This window comes from Microtus pennsylvanicus, chromosome 8 (assembly GCF_037038515.1).
Source record: "Microtus pennsylvanicus isolate mMicPen1 chromosome 8, mMicPen1.hap1, whole genome shotgun sequence".
NCBI lineage: Eukaryota > Metazoa > Chordata > Mammalia > Rodentia > Cricetidae > Microtus > Microtus pennsylvanicus.
Window position 1 is genome coordinate 32621114 of NC_134586.1, and position 17368 is coordinate 32638481.

Sequence of the window (17368 nt, forward strand, 5' to 3'; positions counted from 1 at the left end):
CCCAGAGAGAGGCAACAGCACAGAGCAGGTGACAAGCCACCCCATCCACTTGGTACCACTGAGACAGAGGACACAGGGGCAAGACTGACAGGGCAGAAACAGCAGAGATCTCAGCGGGCTCACAGGTCACCTGCACTGACCAGAGTTTGCCTGGTAACACTGGAGGCCTGTAATTGCCATTGTGGCTCAGACAGCCAAGCCTCCTGAGGGACAAAGCACAGAGCCCCAGGTCCATTTGGTCACAGCAGCGTAATTCTCAGGGGCCACACTGTTCCAAATGTTTCCTGGACTCCAGCAGCCAAGCTCATTTCCTACCTTAGCCCTGCATGAACCCCAGCCCCACCTCAGAGCCTGACTGTCTCCCCCGAACATCTCCACAGGAAAGAGTTGACCATATTCCCTCTGGGAAAAAGCTCACAAACTCACCAGCCCCTCTATGTATCTCTTACAGACTATTTCTGTGATAAACCCGTGTGCCTGAGTAGACGCAGTGCACTTGCCTCAACCCCAGGAATAAAATGGAGTCATTGCAGCTGCACAGCTAACCTCATTTGCCGACTGTTCCAGAAGGAGTTTCTTGTCTGCAGTCTTAAAAGCCTCGAGAGTGTTGGTGTTGTACAGGGTCCCCATGGCAGGGCAGCAGCGGGCAGGCGTGGGGGCACTCCTAGATGTGAAACAAACAGTTACCCAGCACAACTGGGAGCCCGAACCAAGTGTGAGGTGACAAGTAGCCCCGACACCTCTGACCGGGAAAGCAGACCAACATTTCACTGGTCCTAGCTCAAGTATAAAAAGAAACCAGGTGCTGTCTGGGGACCCTCTGTACCTCCTGGCCCTCAGCTGTCAGCCTCCTATTCTTCCCAAAGAAAGTTCATCTTTGTTCTTTCCCATAATCAAAGTGAGGAGGAACTGGCTGAATCAGGAACTGTCAAGTTCTAATTCTAACTAGCAGCTCTCCCCTCTTAGACCCTAGGAAACGGCTACCATGATGGCTAGTTCATGCCAACATGAAACACGCTATCAGCCAGAAAATGTAATCTCGCTTGAAGAATGCCTCCATCAGATTGGCCTGGAGTCTATGCTGTATTTTCTCTTTGTTGATGTGGAAGGGCTCACACCACTGGGGGCGGTGCCACCCTTGGGAAGGAGATCCAAGAAACCAGACAGAGCAAGCCGTGGAGAGCAAGACAGTAAACAGCATTCCTCCGTGGCCTCTGCTTCTGTTACTGTCTCCAGGTTCCTGCCCTGACTTCCCTGCATGACAGACTATAACTGTAAGCAGAAATAAACCCTTTCTTCCCCATATTGTCTCTGGTCATGCTGTTTATCACAGTAACAGAAAGCAAACGTGGACAGCTGGGGTCACAATCACAGAGCAGAGTGAGCAATTCCCACTAGCGGACTCAGGGTTCACCCCACCCACCCAGGGTTGACTCCAGCCCACACGTACCAGGCAGCAACTCCCACCAGCTGGCGGCCCATACTGCACAGCTCTGCACACAGTTCCTACGTCATCTGGGCCAGGGATAACTTGCAGGATAGCCAGACTACTGTCAATCCCAGGCACCAGCCACATGATTCACACCCACTACACTTCCCCAAAGGCCCCACAGGAATTGAAGAGATAAAATTGGAGAAAGATGAACTAATTCTAAATGCAGGCTTGGGCAGGGACACATCTGCTGTCTCTGAAGTGATCAGCCTGTATTTTGTATAGCACTGATGTAGAAAGAAAATAACCTTGGTTCTGGAGAGACGGCTCAATGGTTAAGAACACTGGCTGCTCCTGCAGAGGACCCAGATTCAGTTCCCAGAACCCTCATGATGGCTCATAACCATCTGTAACTCCAATTGGAGGGGTAATGCGCCCTCTTCTGACCTCTGTGGGCACCAAGCACACACATGGTATACATACATATATTCATTTAGGCAAAACATTCACCTACGGGGCTAGAGAGCTCAGCAGTTAAGAGCACTGACTGCTCTTCCAGAGGGCCCAGGTTAAATTTCCAGCACCCACATGGTAGCTAACTCCAAGACCTGCCACCCTCACACAGACAGACAGACATACAGGCAAAACAAAACAAAAACCAACCAACCAAACAAACAAACAAACAAAAAAACAACAATGCACATAAAAAGACCACTCACTCACATAAAATGAATACTAAGTTAAACATTAGAAAATATTTCTGTCACTAATGGCTTAATGCCATTGTCAGGTGGGACTTACACAGAGAAGGTTCTGGTAGTCATCACCCTGAGGACACAGCATCTTTTGATATCTTTCCATGTGTGGTATACAAAGAAGCTGCAGGGAGCCTGATGAAAGGAGATGTCAGTCTAGGGCAGGTGAGGAGGGGCACATGGGTAACAATGGCTCTGCTAAATGCCACCAGTAAGGCTTAAATGCCAAGGCCTGGTGAGGGTGTGGGGGAGATCTTTCAGTGTCCAGAGCCCTCCCTGGAGAGCCACAAGCCATCACATCCCAAGCTGTCTATCATCACACTCCTCCACTAACAGAACATTCCTCATCTAAGCGGTGTGCAGGCATGAAAGGTCTTGAGGAGAGAGAAATCATGCAGGGCAAATCTGGGCCTGGAGAGGAGAGGAGCCAGAGCCTCTGCTCGGCAGCCTCCCACGTCAGATGAGAACCGCCAGATGAAATCAATGCTGTGGCAGAGAGAAGGAGGCTGGGCCAAGTACAGTGTAAGAAGGGACTCTGTCTAACATGTCCCAGTAACTCCCGGTGTGTGCAAACGATCATAGAGCCCTGCTGTGAGGGACAGAAGCTACTTCCGAGAGCACAGACACTGCTGGGATGGCTCCTAGCAACACCAGACACAGTTAAGCTACTGAGCACATCACATCTGATGAGGCTCCCACCAAGAATTACTAGGATTTAATTTGTCTGGATGAGTTAGTGATAGGCAGTTATGATAGGGAAAAAAAAGAAAAAGGCTGTGAAGGGCAGAGCTGGAGAGATGACTAAGCAGTTAAGAGCTCCTGCTGCTCTTGCAAAGGACCCAGTTTTGAGTCCCAGCACCCACACAGTGGCTCACAAGCACCTGTCACTCCAGTGCCAGGGGATATGACGCCCTCTTCTGGCTTCCCTGTGCACTGCATGCATGTGGTAACACACAAGCAGACAAAATAATACATATTGTTTTTTTTTAAAAAAAAGAAGGCTCCAAAGGGAGAAAAAAATTGACATTGCTCTGTATCTATGCTATGCTTTTAAAATCTGATGAGAGATTTTAAAATCTTTTGAGAGATTTAATAAAAATAGAGGAGCCAGTGAGATTACTCAGAGGATGATGGCACTTGCTGCCAGTGCTAACCACCAAAATTCAATCACTGGGGCTAACATGGTGCAGGCAGAGAGAACAGTCTCCTGCAAGCTGTCCTCTGACCTCTACACAGGTGCTATGATAAACACACACCCACATGCATGCACACACACTCACGATAATAAACAAAACGCGATTTGTAAACATTTCTAAAGGGCTAGAAAGATGGTTCAGCAGTTAGAGAGCACTGGCTGCTCTTGTAGAGGACCAGGTTTGATTCCCAGCATCCACACAGTGGCTCACACCCATCTGTAACTCCAGTTCCAGAGGACCCAAGACTCTCTTCTGGCTCCCGTGGGCATTACACAATATGGTGCATAGACATACATGCAGGCAAACACTCACAGATAAAAAAATAAAAGAAATAAATCTTTAAAACCGAGTTACTAATAAAGAATCATAAAATATTCTAAAATGGTAATCTGAAGGGCCGTTATCCAAACTCCAATCAATCTAGATGGTACGAGGTACAGGAAAGGCTCTGAAAGGGACTCATTTTTTCCCTAATAAATGAATGTAGGAGATAGTCTCAGTAGGAGGCACTGACTCTGCACCAGGAGCTTCCTTGCCTGCTCAAGGGAACACTCACTCCTTGCCCAAAGCAAGCAGGGATTTGGACTCTGCACACATCAATACTCACATGTCAAAAGCACTGAACTCCAACGTCAAGCGGGTAGGCAGGCCAGCAGAGTCACCTGTGTGAAGCATTGTCATATCTCAGTGACAAGCCAGAGTGTACACCCATGTGAGAACATCCATGGTCAGTCATGTCCTACTGTTGGAGAATTGAGCCCAAGGTGCCCATCTGAGTCTGCTGACCCGTGGCATGCAGATAACACATGCAGATAACAGCTGATCTTGAGAGAGATGGACAGGGAGGGACCTGTCACCGATAACAGAAAACATACCCTGTGAATCTCCAACACACCCTGGGAGCTGGCTGGGCAGTGTTAGCTATAGCAACTTGAATTCCACCACTCCTCTTTTTTCCCCAGAGTGAAAAGAAAATTTTTAAAAGTGACTTGGGCAAATGTCAAGAAAGACAAAAGAAGTTAAGAAACTGTGGATATAAAAGACAAGCATATTTCTTGTCTGGGTTCCATCCTCAGCACTCTAAAGGTAATAACAACAAGTAAGGGTGCCGCTGCCGCAGAGGACAGCCAAGAACACAGAGATGAGGGGTGAGGCAGGTGGGGACCGCCTACCATTGTAGTAATAGCCCTTGATGTCCTTGGGAGTCTCGTCCAGGCGGTACTCATTCAACTTCTTCTGGGTCAGTTCGTGCCAGAAGCCAACATCCAGGGCACTATTAAAGGGGGCGAACTGCAGCTTGGACAGTCCAGGGTCCCCCATTGTCACTGCTCTTATCGGTCTACCAAAACAAAAACAACAAAAAATAGAGCTTAAGTCAAGCAAACCTATTAGGATTGGAAAAATGGCTAAGTGGCTAAGAGCACTTGTTTCTCTTGCAGAGAATCCAGGTTTAGTTCCCAGAACCCACACAGTGCCTTACACCTACCTGTAGCTCCAGTATCAGGAGATTCAATGCTCTCTTCTCCTTTGGCTTCTGCATGAAAGCAGTGCACACAAATTCGCTCAGACTCAGCACATACACATAAATATAATAAATGTATAAATAAATCTTTTCTTTAAACAGCTAGCCAGCCGGGCAGTGGTGGCACATGCCTTTAATCCCAGCACTTGCGGGGCAGAGGTAGGCAGATCTCTGTGAGTTCGAGGCCAGCCTGGTCTACGAGAGCTAGTTCCAGGACAGGCTCCAAAGCCACAAAGAAACCCTGTCTTGAAAAACCAATAAATAAATAAATAAATATAAAAAAAAATTAAAAAAACCCAACAACTAGCCAGTGGCAGTTCCAGGGTATAGGCTCCAGAAGACACTGCTCTTAGAGTCTGCAGTCACACTCTACCCAGAAGTGTAACATTCAGTCACAGACCTCTGGAGTTGTTCCGTCCTGACAACGGGCTCAGCACCTTTTATTTTTACTTATTATTATCATCACCATTATTAATTTTTTTAGACAGGGTCTCTCTACATATCCCTGGCTGTCTTGGAACTCTCTCTGCACTCTTTAAAGAGCAGCTCCCTGACCCTCTCCCAGGTGCCCACTGGGACAGACCACTCTGTCATTGTGAGACTGACACCACAGATCCCTTAAAGGGGACTCACGCATAACTTAAACCTTAGTGACTGGCTTACTTAAGACACAACTTTGACAACTTCCTGGAGATTTGTCAAATTCAGTTTCTTCACAGGAGCAATTTGTAGAAGCAGCCTTTCTGGCATCAACTCCTTTTATCTTGTGCTAGTAATAAAGTGGGCGCGCAGGCTCCCTCCCACTTGAAGCAAGCACTGGAGCCCTGAACTGCACCCTCAGCTCCACCCTTGACTCCCTGCTCAGTCAGCTGGGGACTGACTCCTTGGAGACTGGCATAATCTATAAGTCCAACATCCGATCAGAATGTGCCAATCTGAGTCAGGTACGGCAGCACATTCTGTCACCCCAACACCAGGAGGATCAAGAGTTCAAGATCATATTTGGCTACCTTGTAAATTCAAGACCAATCTGGACTACATAAGTCCCTGTCAGAAGGAAGGGAGGGAAGAATAAGAAAAACATAATGAAGGGGCAAGGAGGGAGGGACAGAGGAGGAAGGCCATCTAGAAGGTCAAGTTGGAATTCTGCCTGTTTGAGATCAGTGCTGAGCACTTCAGCTGTGTTCACTTCCTATAAGCTTTAATTCCTTTATGATCTCATGTTATAGCTCTTTTTTCCCTCCCCGTAGGGTCCATGCTGGGGTGGAGACTGTTGCATCTCTTAACTACATGGAAATTGTGCATTCTGCATCATAGTTTGTATTTTAATGCTTTCATCTCCCCGCTCGATTCATCAAGTGTCTGGGGCCCAACCAGCAGCCCTGCATATGTACCAGGACTGTGAAGCACCCACGTGCATACCTGTGAGCTTTGTATGTACACCAGGCCTGTGAACCACTCGTCTAGACTATGCATGTGTCCTGTACCTACGAACCATCCATGTGCACCATCCATGTGCACCTGAAAGTCACTTTCAGGTGCTCAAATTTGGGGGAACATAGCATGGCAGGAAAGCACTGCAGACGTGGGAATTTTCCAGAGGCCTGTGTGCACAGCTTCTGTTTACCAGCACACATTTAAAATCCTTATGCTGTCTGCACCAAAGGAAAAATGAAAGTCAGCTTAGCAACAGTCTTGCTTGCCAAAGAGCTGTTTCTGCCTGTGCCTGGCTGTGTTTCTATCTAAAGAAGGACTCGGGTTCAGAGTCGCCTACCTTCACTTCCTAGATGTTGGGCCACCCACATGGGCTGACTTATCCAACAAGGGTCTGGATCGTTTGGTTATCTCCCGCTTACTGTCCACAATTGGCAGTACATTGTCACAATTTTTCCTAGATTCTGGCCAAAGCACACTTGTTTCCTGGTATTTGCTCTTAGCTATACAGGCATGCATTCATATTGGTTTTTATACCCCAGAACTGACAATTCCACTTTTAGACAGCCTCTGCATTTTCTAGAAAGAGAAAGGAATGCTATGCATTTCTACAAATTAATCTTAATTTATAGAATAGGAGCTATTCTATTCTACAAGATAGAAAATTAATTTTATGACAAGACAGAAATCTAAAATATTTTATTTAAAATGTTATGAATTAACTTTTTTTAAAAGGCTGATTTTCTTTTTTTGAGACCTCATCTCACCATGTATCCTCGGCTCGTCTAGAACTCACTGTGTAGAGCAGGATGATGTCAAACTCTTAGAGATCCACCTGTCTCTGCCTCCCAAGTGCTGGGACTTAAGGTTTATGCCACCACACCCTGTTGAGGTTGATTGTTTTATATGAATATTTAAATAAGAACCCCCCCCCCCCGTGTGAAATGCTTGTAATCCCAGCACTAGGGATGCTGAGGTGGGAGCACTATGGGCTTTGGTTACACAGGGAGTTCCAGGATGCTGGAGAAATCCCTGAGACCACACCCTTTGGAGAAGCTACTGGTGACTGGTGGCTGCTGAGAAAGGAAGAGTCACTTTCCTTCTGGGATATGGCCGTGGCCACACCCCATGGGCACATGTGCAGCACTGATTGGAATCAGGTAGTTACTAATTATGAGAAATAAAATGAGGACATGGAGCCAGATGGGGCTCTAGGGGAAGCCAAGAGGGAAATGATGGGGGCTTTACAGAAAGCCAGAGGGAGGTGATGGGGGCTCTAGGGAAAACCAGAGGGAGGTGATGGGGCTCTAGGGGAAGCCAGAGGGAGGTAGTGATAGCTGGATGGGATTAACAGGCATTGTATAAATTTATGAAAATTCCAAAAATAAAAAATATTATTAATAAAAGAAAAAATAAAATAAATGCTTCTGACTCAGAGGATTGTTAGTGTTTAAACCAGGTCAGCAAATGTCACAATGAGTGTTAAAGGGTATTTCCTTAGTGACCAAGCAAAATATACATCTTTCAGCTTTGTAAACAGCCTAAGAATACAACCACAGCTTGCAGGCGACTAACCACACATTTTGACAACTTGCTTTTTATTGGTATTTATAATGTTCCTCAGTAACAACAAACTGAGCTCCTCATTTCCTACAATGTGACTTACTTAACTCTGTTCCAAATCTGGATTAGGAGACAAACTGAACTCAGTACTCATTTTTTTCACTTTTTATATAATATTTAGAAAAGTTCTATAAAACAGGCTTTGCAGAATTTTTTTAAATGGAGATTTAAATATAAACAGGTGGTACAATGATTTTGGGTTATGAGAACTGAAGATACTGTCTACTTTAAAGCCTTTGTAAATCCCTTTAATATGCTATATAGCAAGGATTCGTAAACTTTTTCTGCTTATAGGCACTGCACATTTGAGAAAATTTCACACCACCAGGATGCACGGATAAAATGGCTAATACTGGTTATTGGGGCGGCTGCAGACTCAGCTGTGAGCCAAACCAACCTTTCTTCCTTACGTTGCCTTTGTCAGGTGTTCTGTTAGTGATGAAAAAGTGTACTACGGAATATTGGTCCCCCAAATGGGGTCTTCGCTGTGATAAGCTTGATCGTGTGGTTCCCAGGCCTTTGGAACTGGGGTGAGGGATGAATGTGCAAGGGGTTGGAACTCTGCGCTGGGAAAGCCCAAGACTGCTGCAAGCAGAGCTGGTGGGTGCTTTGGTGGGAGTCTGGAAGACCAGAATGCCAAGAGATACACGCAGAGTGTATGGACGCCAGGATCATGAGTTTTCATCGGGGGAAAGAGCTCTAGCTGGGAACTGTGTGTGACACAGGTCGTTCATGATGCATTCTGCCCATGTCCTGAGAACTTAAGTGAAGCTGGACTCAAAAGCAAAGGATTAATGACATGACAGCGCTCAGGTCAGTATGGTCACCACTCACTGCTCTTATCCAGATCTTCAATGGCCAAGGGAGAAAAGTATTTTTTCAAAATGTGTTATGTGGTAGAGAGGAGAGTAGGTTTGCCCACCAAGAGGGTACAGTGAATCAGTTGTATCACTAAGTGTATTGGCACCATTTAAGAAAACCTGTGTTCTGTACCAAGACAACAGAAAAGAAGACCCAAGGACACATAGTCCTACCTGTGAATACAAACTCACTTGAGAGGGAAGGAGTTCCCTGCTCTCATCAGGGTCCCGGGAAACATTTCTTGAGGACATAGCACAGAGGGACTGTGGCCATGGTGGCCAGTCTACACCTTGAACTCATTGGAGAATTTAGAAGCTGGTTTTAAAAGCATGAAAGATGCACTGGTTAGGGGGTTTGTGGAGGCTTGCGCCAAGGTTCTAGAAGGTCAAGAAAGTGTCTAATTCGCAATGGAGACACCAGGGTGATGGAGATGCTCAGTGTGAGAAGGCATTCGAAAGGACAGGAGCCAGGCCAGCAGTGGAGGGCTACCTAAGCCTTTTGGGGCCCGGATGACTGCATCGTGAGCTCCAGACACCAGACATGGAGCTGCAGGAGCTGGTCTTCAAGCCTGCTGGGCTTCAGTCTTTTCTGAGCTTCCCCTGTCGTGCCTCCTTTCCTCCTTATGAAATAGAAATGTTCACTTGGTGCCAGTGGGTATTAGGGATATATAACTTTAAAAATAGATCCTCACAGCTAAGACGCTGCCTTGAGTCTTAGAATAGATTTTAGACTTTTTTGAACTTTTGAACAGAGTGTTAAGGGATGTTAAAGATTATGAGGACCTTCTAAAATAGTCAGACTTTGCATTTTGCAGGATGGTGACCATGGGTCTGTGAGGACAAGTGGAAGGTTATAGCTTAAAGGTGATGTGTTTGCATCTCAGGTTACAAGAAGTGGACTTGTAACACTGACTGTCACAGGATCAAGAATCACTAGAGACAAGCCCCTGAGCACGACTGGGAAGAAATTTCTAGGCTGGGCTTATTGAGATGAGAAGATCCACACTAAATATGCACGCCCCCGCCCAGTGAAAAGGAAACAGAATTGAGGACCGGCATTCATTTCTCTTCACTTTGTGACTGTGGATACAACGCTGCCTCAAGCTACAGGTTCCTTGATCAACTATACCAGGGAACTATGAGCCAGAACACACCCTTCCTTTCTTCCTCCAGTTTTCCCATTCTAGCACATTCTAGCACAGCAACAGAGAACATGCATAATACAACAGATATGTAATAGATAGAGAAATCAAACATTTACTGATAATAAATAATGATGAAATTTATTTGAAAACATTGCTTGTGGTATACATATAATTTTATCACTTATGAGATTAAAACAAACTAAAATACTAATTAAGATTTATTTTAATAATGTGTATGTGTCTGTGTGGGGGAATAACACCTGAGTGCAGGTGCCCATAGAGGCTGGAAGAGGGTGCTGGATCCCTTGAGATTGGAGTTACAGGTGGTTGTGAGTTGTTCGGTATGGCTGCTGGGAATCTAACTCAAGTCCTCTGTAAGACCAACAAGTGCTCTTAACCCTTGAGCCACCTCTCCAGCCCCTATCTTTTTCATGATGTACCAGTCTGAATCTGTCAGGCCCAAACCAAAGCTCATCATGCCTTTCTACGTAAGGGTTGGGGCTCACTGCATTTAAACAGAATCCTGAAGAAACTTATTTACAATGCAGAATAAAAAAGTAGGCCTTCTTGGTCTTCAACGTTAGTAAAGACTCAACTTTTGAGCTGTTAAGAATATTTTCAAGAATGGCTGTTTTACATGAAACAGGTTTTATTGCACCCCAACGCTAGCCCATGTCCACCATCTCATGAAAGATGGAAAATGCAGTATTTGGTATTCTCCATGCTAATCATAATGAAGACTCTGGTTTGGGAAAATAAGAATGTGCCTTGACTACAAAATGAGGTATCATTTACAGGAATTATCCAATATGTGGCATTTTAGATTGCAAGGAGGCATTCACTTCAGTTATTACTATGGCCAAAGGGCATTTAGACTGTTAGGAAAGATCTGGGCGGTAAACTCATGAAACTGAACTTGTTAGTAGAGAGACGAGTCTATATATGAAATAAAATAGTCTTATTTTATGTTTGCTAGTAACTCCCAGACCCTGTGACCACAATGATTAATTCAAACAATTTACTATTTAAAGAAGATTTAGGGGATGGAAAGATGGCTCAGAGTTCAGATTCTAGCACCCGTGTTAATGGTTTGCAACTGCCTGTGACTGCAACTCCAGAGGGACCAATACCCTTTTCTGGTCTCCGCAGTTATCTGCATTTATGTGGTCCAGACACAGGGAGACAGTTCAAATATAAGTAAGTAGTAAACATATAAAGACTCTTTCCCATCATCCAGAGTGGTTTTGCACAATTATTCTGCCAAAGTTTTTGAGATGCTCAATTCCCCACCTTTTTTGGATTTCAGAAGGAGAAATGGGAGCTCAGACAACAATGGCTGAACAGAATGCATCTGTGTCTGCATATCAAGATTATCAAGGGGTAAGACTGTGGAGGGGGGGAGCAGCAGGACCACAGGAAAGCCTGGGTGGAAGAGCAGGGCACCAAGGAGCCTGAAAAGACTAAGTACGGGAGATGATGGGGTAGAGGGTCCAAGGAAAAGGGAGAGGATTGGTTCCCACAGGAGTGGAGACCAGTCACCCCAGAGTGGAGGCCTGAGCACAAAGCTGACTGGTTACAAATACCAGAACCCAAGAAGCTGTGAAAGAAGCTGAAGAATCCCGGATGGAGCTAGGAGTCTGTACAGAGTTCCACACACCTGCAGCAGCGAAGGGCTGTGAATGGCGAGGTCAGTTCAGAGGCTGGACATGGATGCAGCTCTGTCAGCAGGAGGCTGCCTGTCTACTAAGCCTGAGTCCCTAGGCTCCATCCCCATTGCAGACCAAGGGCTCTGCACTGATGAGGAACTGAGTAGGGCAGAGGAAATGAAAACAGGAAAGAGGGGGTCCTCCCTGGGGACGCTTAGGAAAGGTGACCAAACATAATCTCTGTGGGGTTCAAGGGACTACAAGGCTAAGGTTAGAGTACAGTGATTACATACTAGTGAGACCTGGACCCAGTCCCCAGCACAGCAAAAACAAACCAGAAAAAGCAATGAGAGAAAGCCCTGTAGGTAGGGAGTATGCTGAGCCAGGGAGAGTGCAGGTGGAGCTGGCATCAGGACAGGGGTACAAACACAAGACAGACATGCCTTTTTTAACATTTTTAAATTTTTTTTAAATTTATTTTTTCAAGACAGGGTTTCTCTGTGTAGTCCTGGTGTTCTGGAACTCACTCTGTAGACTAGGTTGGCCTCAAACTCAGAGATCCTCCTACCTCTACCTCCCGAGTGCTGGGATTAAAGGCATGTGTTCTGCCACTACCCAGTCAGACAGGAGACGATGATGGGCAAGATGGGTGAGCCCAGGAAGGTGACCTGGAGAAATAAGAGACACAGGCTACTGGGCTAATGAAGGACATGGCTGCCTCAGTCAGAACGTGGATGTCTTCCTTCAAGTACTTTAAAAGCTTCAAGACTTTAACCTGAGTTGAATTTTAAAAATAAGATTTATTATTTTATGTGTTTGCTTGTGTGCCTGAATAATGCCTATGCACCGTTTGTGTACAGGACCCTTGGAGGCAAGAGAAGGGGGCTAGATCCCCTGGACCTGGAGTTACAGATGGCGGTGAGGCACAATGTGGGTACTGGGAATGGAACCTGAGTTTTTTTGCAAGAGGAACCAGTGCTCTTAAATACTGAGCCATCTCTCCAGCCCTCTGAGTTCACATCTGTACAGTGTTAGAGAGAGGGTTTGGGTTTCTGTCTTCTACATGCCAATGCCCAGTTTTCTCAGCACCATTTGTGGAAAAGACTGTCTTTTCTTTCAATATTTGATCTTGGTGCCTTTTTCAGGAATCAATTCTACAATGGCTACAGCTGCATGCATTCAATTCTGGGTTTCTGTTTTGTTTTGTGTTTTTAATCTCACTGGTCTACATAACTGTTTTTTACAATAGGTTGTGCTGTTTTTGCTTCAACTCTGTACTATAGTATGAGGGGTGTGTGTGTGTGTGTGTGTGTGTGTGTGTGTGTGTGTGTGTGTGTGTGTGTGTGTGTGATATAAAATGAGATGAAAGGGTCTCATCGTGTAGCCCTGGCTGGCCTGGAACTCTCTATGTAGACCAGGCTGGTCTTGAACTGAGAGAGACCTGCCAGCTTCTGCCTCCTGAGTGCTGGAATTGAAGGCGTGCTCCATCATGTCAGCTTCTATAGCATACAGAAATTAGATACTGTGGTGACTCCAGCATTGCTCTTTTTGCTCAGAATTGCTCTGATTCTACAGAGTCTTTTGTATTTCCACATACACTTGTTTTATTTTGTGTGAGCCCAGTGCCTCAGTATCTCAATTCTCTTGCATCTGCCTTTCCAGTGCTGAGATTACAGGTACCGTTACCATATCCCGTTTCCTTCATACGTGTTTTAGGATTTTTTCTAGTATCGCTGGTATTTTATTGGAGACTGTAGCCCGTCTACACACTGCTCCAATGCTGTGGCCATCTGAAACAGTATTAGCTGTGCTGACTCATGGACACTATACGTCTTTCCACTGTCGGACGTCAGTTTCTTTACTGCCCTACTTTTCAAGGTGGAGGTTTTCACCTCTTCAGCTGGGTTTATTCTGGTTTTATTCTGTTTTGAGTAGTGATGTGGCTGTTTTCTTTCATTTCTGTCTCAGAGAGTTCATTACTGGCACATGGAAAAGCTAGTGATTTTTTTAACATTGATTTTGTACTCTGCTCCCTTGCTGGATTTGTTTATGGGTTTTAAGAGTCTCGGTGGAGTCATGAGGATTTTCTAACAGCAGACTCCTGCCATCTGCAATCAGGGATAATTTGACTTCTCCCTTCCTGTTTATACCTCTCTCTCTCTCTCTCTCTCTCTCTCTCTCTCTCTCTCTCTCTTTCTCTTCCCCTCCCCTGTCCCCCTCCCTCCCTCCCTCCCTTTTTCCCTCCCTCCCTCCCTTTCTCCCTCTCTCTCTTTCTTTCTCTTCCTGGATATTCTATCTAAACTTTCAAGTACTGAATGAGGCATGAGTACAGACACCTCATTCTTTCTGCCCTCTGAGGCACTGCAGCCAGTTCCTGCTCCTCAGTCTGACAGAAGTCCTAGGTTTGTCCTATCCTGCCTTTTCCACTCTGAGCTGCAATTGCTCTCTGTCTGCTTTCTTGAGTTTTCAATTGAGAGAATATGCTGAATTTTATAAATGCCATTTTCTGCATTAACTGAGATGATGATTCAGTTTTGATCCTTGGGAGCTGACATATGGGGCTACTCAAATTAAAGAGCAACCACACTGTAGCAGAGCCTACAGGAGAGGAGAACTTTGCAGGTCATGCATCTGACGGAGGCTTCATTATCCACAATATGTGACAACTTCAGTAAAAACCAACAAGTTATTCAACCATCAAATGGGCAAACAAACTGAACAGACAGTTCTCAACAGAGTATGACAGCCAATAAATATATAAAAACATATGTTCAACATCTTTTGCCATTAGTGAAATCCGAATACATTGATATTCTCTCTCTTGTCAGAATATATGACAATCAAAAAACATATAGCAACAACACATGCTGGCAAGGACTTAGGGAAAAGGAACCCAATATGTGCTGTTGGGAGAAATAAAAGTAGTTCAGCCATTATGGAAAACAGTACAGGATTCCTCAAAAAAACTAAAATACTAGCTAGCAAATAACTGAGCTATACGGTTCCCTGGGCATACACCAAAGGGTTCAAAGACCTTATATACAGGAGATATCAGATGTCCACACTTATCACAACGCTGTACACATCGATCAGTCTTTGGAATCAGCCTAGTGGCTCTTCAGCAGAAGAGTGGCTAAAGACAAACGGTATAGATACACAATGGAGTGCAGAGAAAAATAAAATCAGACCGTCTGATAAAAGTCATCATGCTAAAGGAGAGAGAAAGACAAATTAGCACGTGTTTCCGCTAAGCTGCAAACGCCAGAATTAGACAAAGAAAAAAAGACTATTAAGGAAGGAAAGATAGGAGGTGGAAGGGATGGGGGAGGGGAGGGTAAGTGAGCATCATAAGGAAAAATGGTTATCAAAGCACGACATCTGCATGTATTGAGGAGGTACAGTAAACCATTAATATGTACAACAAATATCCATTAATGATTACAAATCAAAAAGGGAATGGGTGTGGTGGTGTGTGCCTTTAATTCTAGCATGGGGGGGAGCAGGGAAGAAGGAGGCAGGAGAATCTTGTGAGTTCCAGGACCTTAAAGAGCAAGGACAAAGGACACCGCAGGGAATCTTCTGTACACTGATGATAATGAATACGACTCTCTAAAATGCAATTTAATAGAAAACTGGGAGCAGCCATGAACTCAGAGTCACTACAGGAGAGGAACTGTCTGTGTCCTCAAGGTTTGGGCTAGGTTATTTTGCTGCTGAATGCCCCGGGGGCAGCTGCTTTCCACAGGCTCAGTATGCTCTGCTCCCTTAAAGTACACTTGGGCACCAGAGCCCTGTATGCATGGATGAAATACTCTCAACAGGGCTTGGGAAAAACCGAAAAAAAACAGAAGACAGGAGGTGGGGATGAATAATCCCTCCCCTATAGAACTGGCGAGTTTCACTGATCACAAAGGCCGACACTGTGCATCAGGCAAAGGCTCACCCGGGGTCTCACTATGTAGCTCAGGATGCCTATGGACTTTCGGTCCTCTTGTCTGAGCCTCAAGAGTGCTGGGATTACAGGTTCTCTGCAAGCTTCAGGAAAAGGAGGTACATGAGGCTGCAGAGATGGCTCAGTGGTTAAGGACATGGACTGTTCTTCCAGAGGACTGGAGTTCCCAGCACCCACATGGCAGCTCACAACTGCCTGTAACTCCAGCTCAAGGAGATCTGAGGCCCAGAGGGCCCTATACTCACATACAAACACAGATAAAAGTAAAATAATAATAATAATTAAAAAAACTTTAACAATTGAGTTGCCTGGGTCCCATGTGTTCTTATGCAGGGGACAAAGACCAAGGTTGGTGGCCTGCAAGTCTGTCCATAGCCAGGTGATGTAGGACACCTGGCCCTACTCTGGAGATGCTGGCATGGCTGCTGTTTCCTGACCTTTGTGGTATTCTTAGAAAATCTTGCTGGGAAAATCCCTTCTCATTACAGCTCTCATTAACACCCACAGTTATTGGGACGCAGTGGCTCCTGGTCCCACAGGTAAGAGCTTCCATTACAGCATGGGATGCCTTTTAAAAGGTGTGTGGGCACGCGTGTGTTGGTGTATGTGTGCATAGAGATGAGAGGACAACCCAGGGGTCATCTTCAGGAACAACACCCACCTCACTGCCCTGGAGCTCAGAGGCTAGGATGACTGGAACCCCAGCACTTCGACTACAAATGCTTGCCACTGTGCCAAGCATTTATTTTTAAGTTATTTTTTTTAATAAGAGGCGAGAGGGTGTGCAAGCATGCCATGCCATACATGAGGAAGTCAGGGGGCAATTTTGAGGAATCTGTTCTTTCCTTCCACCTTGTAGGTTCTGGGATTGAACTGAGGTCATCAGGCTTGGTGGCAAGCGCCTTCACACTGCTGAGTCACCTTGCTAGTCTATGCCCAGAATTTTCACATGGGTTCTAAGGAGCAAACTTGGGTCCTTATGACTGACCTTTGCTGACTAAACTATCTCCCCAGTTCCCTTTACGAAGACTCATGATGACCAGTGGACAGTGTTTCCCCTGGATGCTCATTCTGTCAAGCACCAAGAACTACACTAAACATTGTACACACTCTTTCCATGACAACCCAGTATCAGTTACATTGTTTCCTTTAGAGACCAGTAAATGAGGCACTGAGATGTTAACTGCCAGGGCCAGAGTCATCACCTAGTATAAGAGGAGGCTAGCCCAGGAGCAGAGGTACAAAGCAACTTCATCGGAATCCTCCAAGGAATTAGCTGTCCACAACTTCCTCCTCAAGTCAGGCTCAACTGATTTTCCCAACGCTCTCTGATGACCTGCTGAGGGCACCGAGAGGGAATTCTACTGGGGCCAGAGGATTCCAGAGATAAAAAAGGAAACCATTCTATACTTTAGGCACTGGGAAGGTCAGCAGGTTGACTACTTAGAATGCCAGAGACCATTTGTAATGTCAGTTATACCCAAATAAAGCTGTTGAGAGGGTTCTAGAAAAAAAATTTTTTTAATGAAGGCAATAACCATTATGCTGAGAGCATTAAAAGGCACAGGCTTCAATTATTCTCTGGCTCATTTGGCTTTTGAGAAATTCTGAGCAAATTACAAGACCCTGTTTTCTTTAGGGATGTGACTGGGCTTCACTGTGTGGCAGGAGAATGTAGCCACGACAGTAACACAGGATGAGGAATCTGCTGTTAGCATTAGGACAAGCTAGACTTCCGAGGAACCTAACACCATGTAACACGGTCATGGATGGGGTAGGCTTTGCCTGTGCCAGGAGTTACCC

At 45.5% G+C, this 17368-nt stretch overlaps 1 protein-coding gene across 5 annotated transcripts in view; it reads right to left on the minus strand.

Annotated features, from left to right (window-relative positions):
* Nucleotides 1–17368, minus strand: part of Atg7 (autophagy related 7) — a 215459-nt gene that overhangs the window by 182007 nt on the left and 16084 nt on the right. For 3 of the 5 annotated variants that reach the window (XM_075983124.1, XM_075983122.1, XM_075983123.1), the window contains exons 2-4: nt 4556–4722; nt 3991–4045; nt 547–664 (exon numbers count right to left, since the gene is read on the minus strand). In XM_075983124.1, the coding sequence (XP_075839239.1) occupies nt 547–664; nt 3991–4045; nt 4556–4703 (321 nt within the window). In that variant the 5' untranslated portion in view covers nt 4704–4722. Of the gene's footprint in view, nt 1–546; nt 665–3990; nt 4046–4555; nt 4723–17368 lie in introns of those variants that run through there. The other 2 variants (XM_075983126.1, XM_075983125.1) reach the window with 2 other exon arrangements.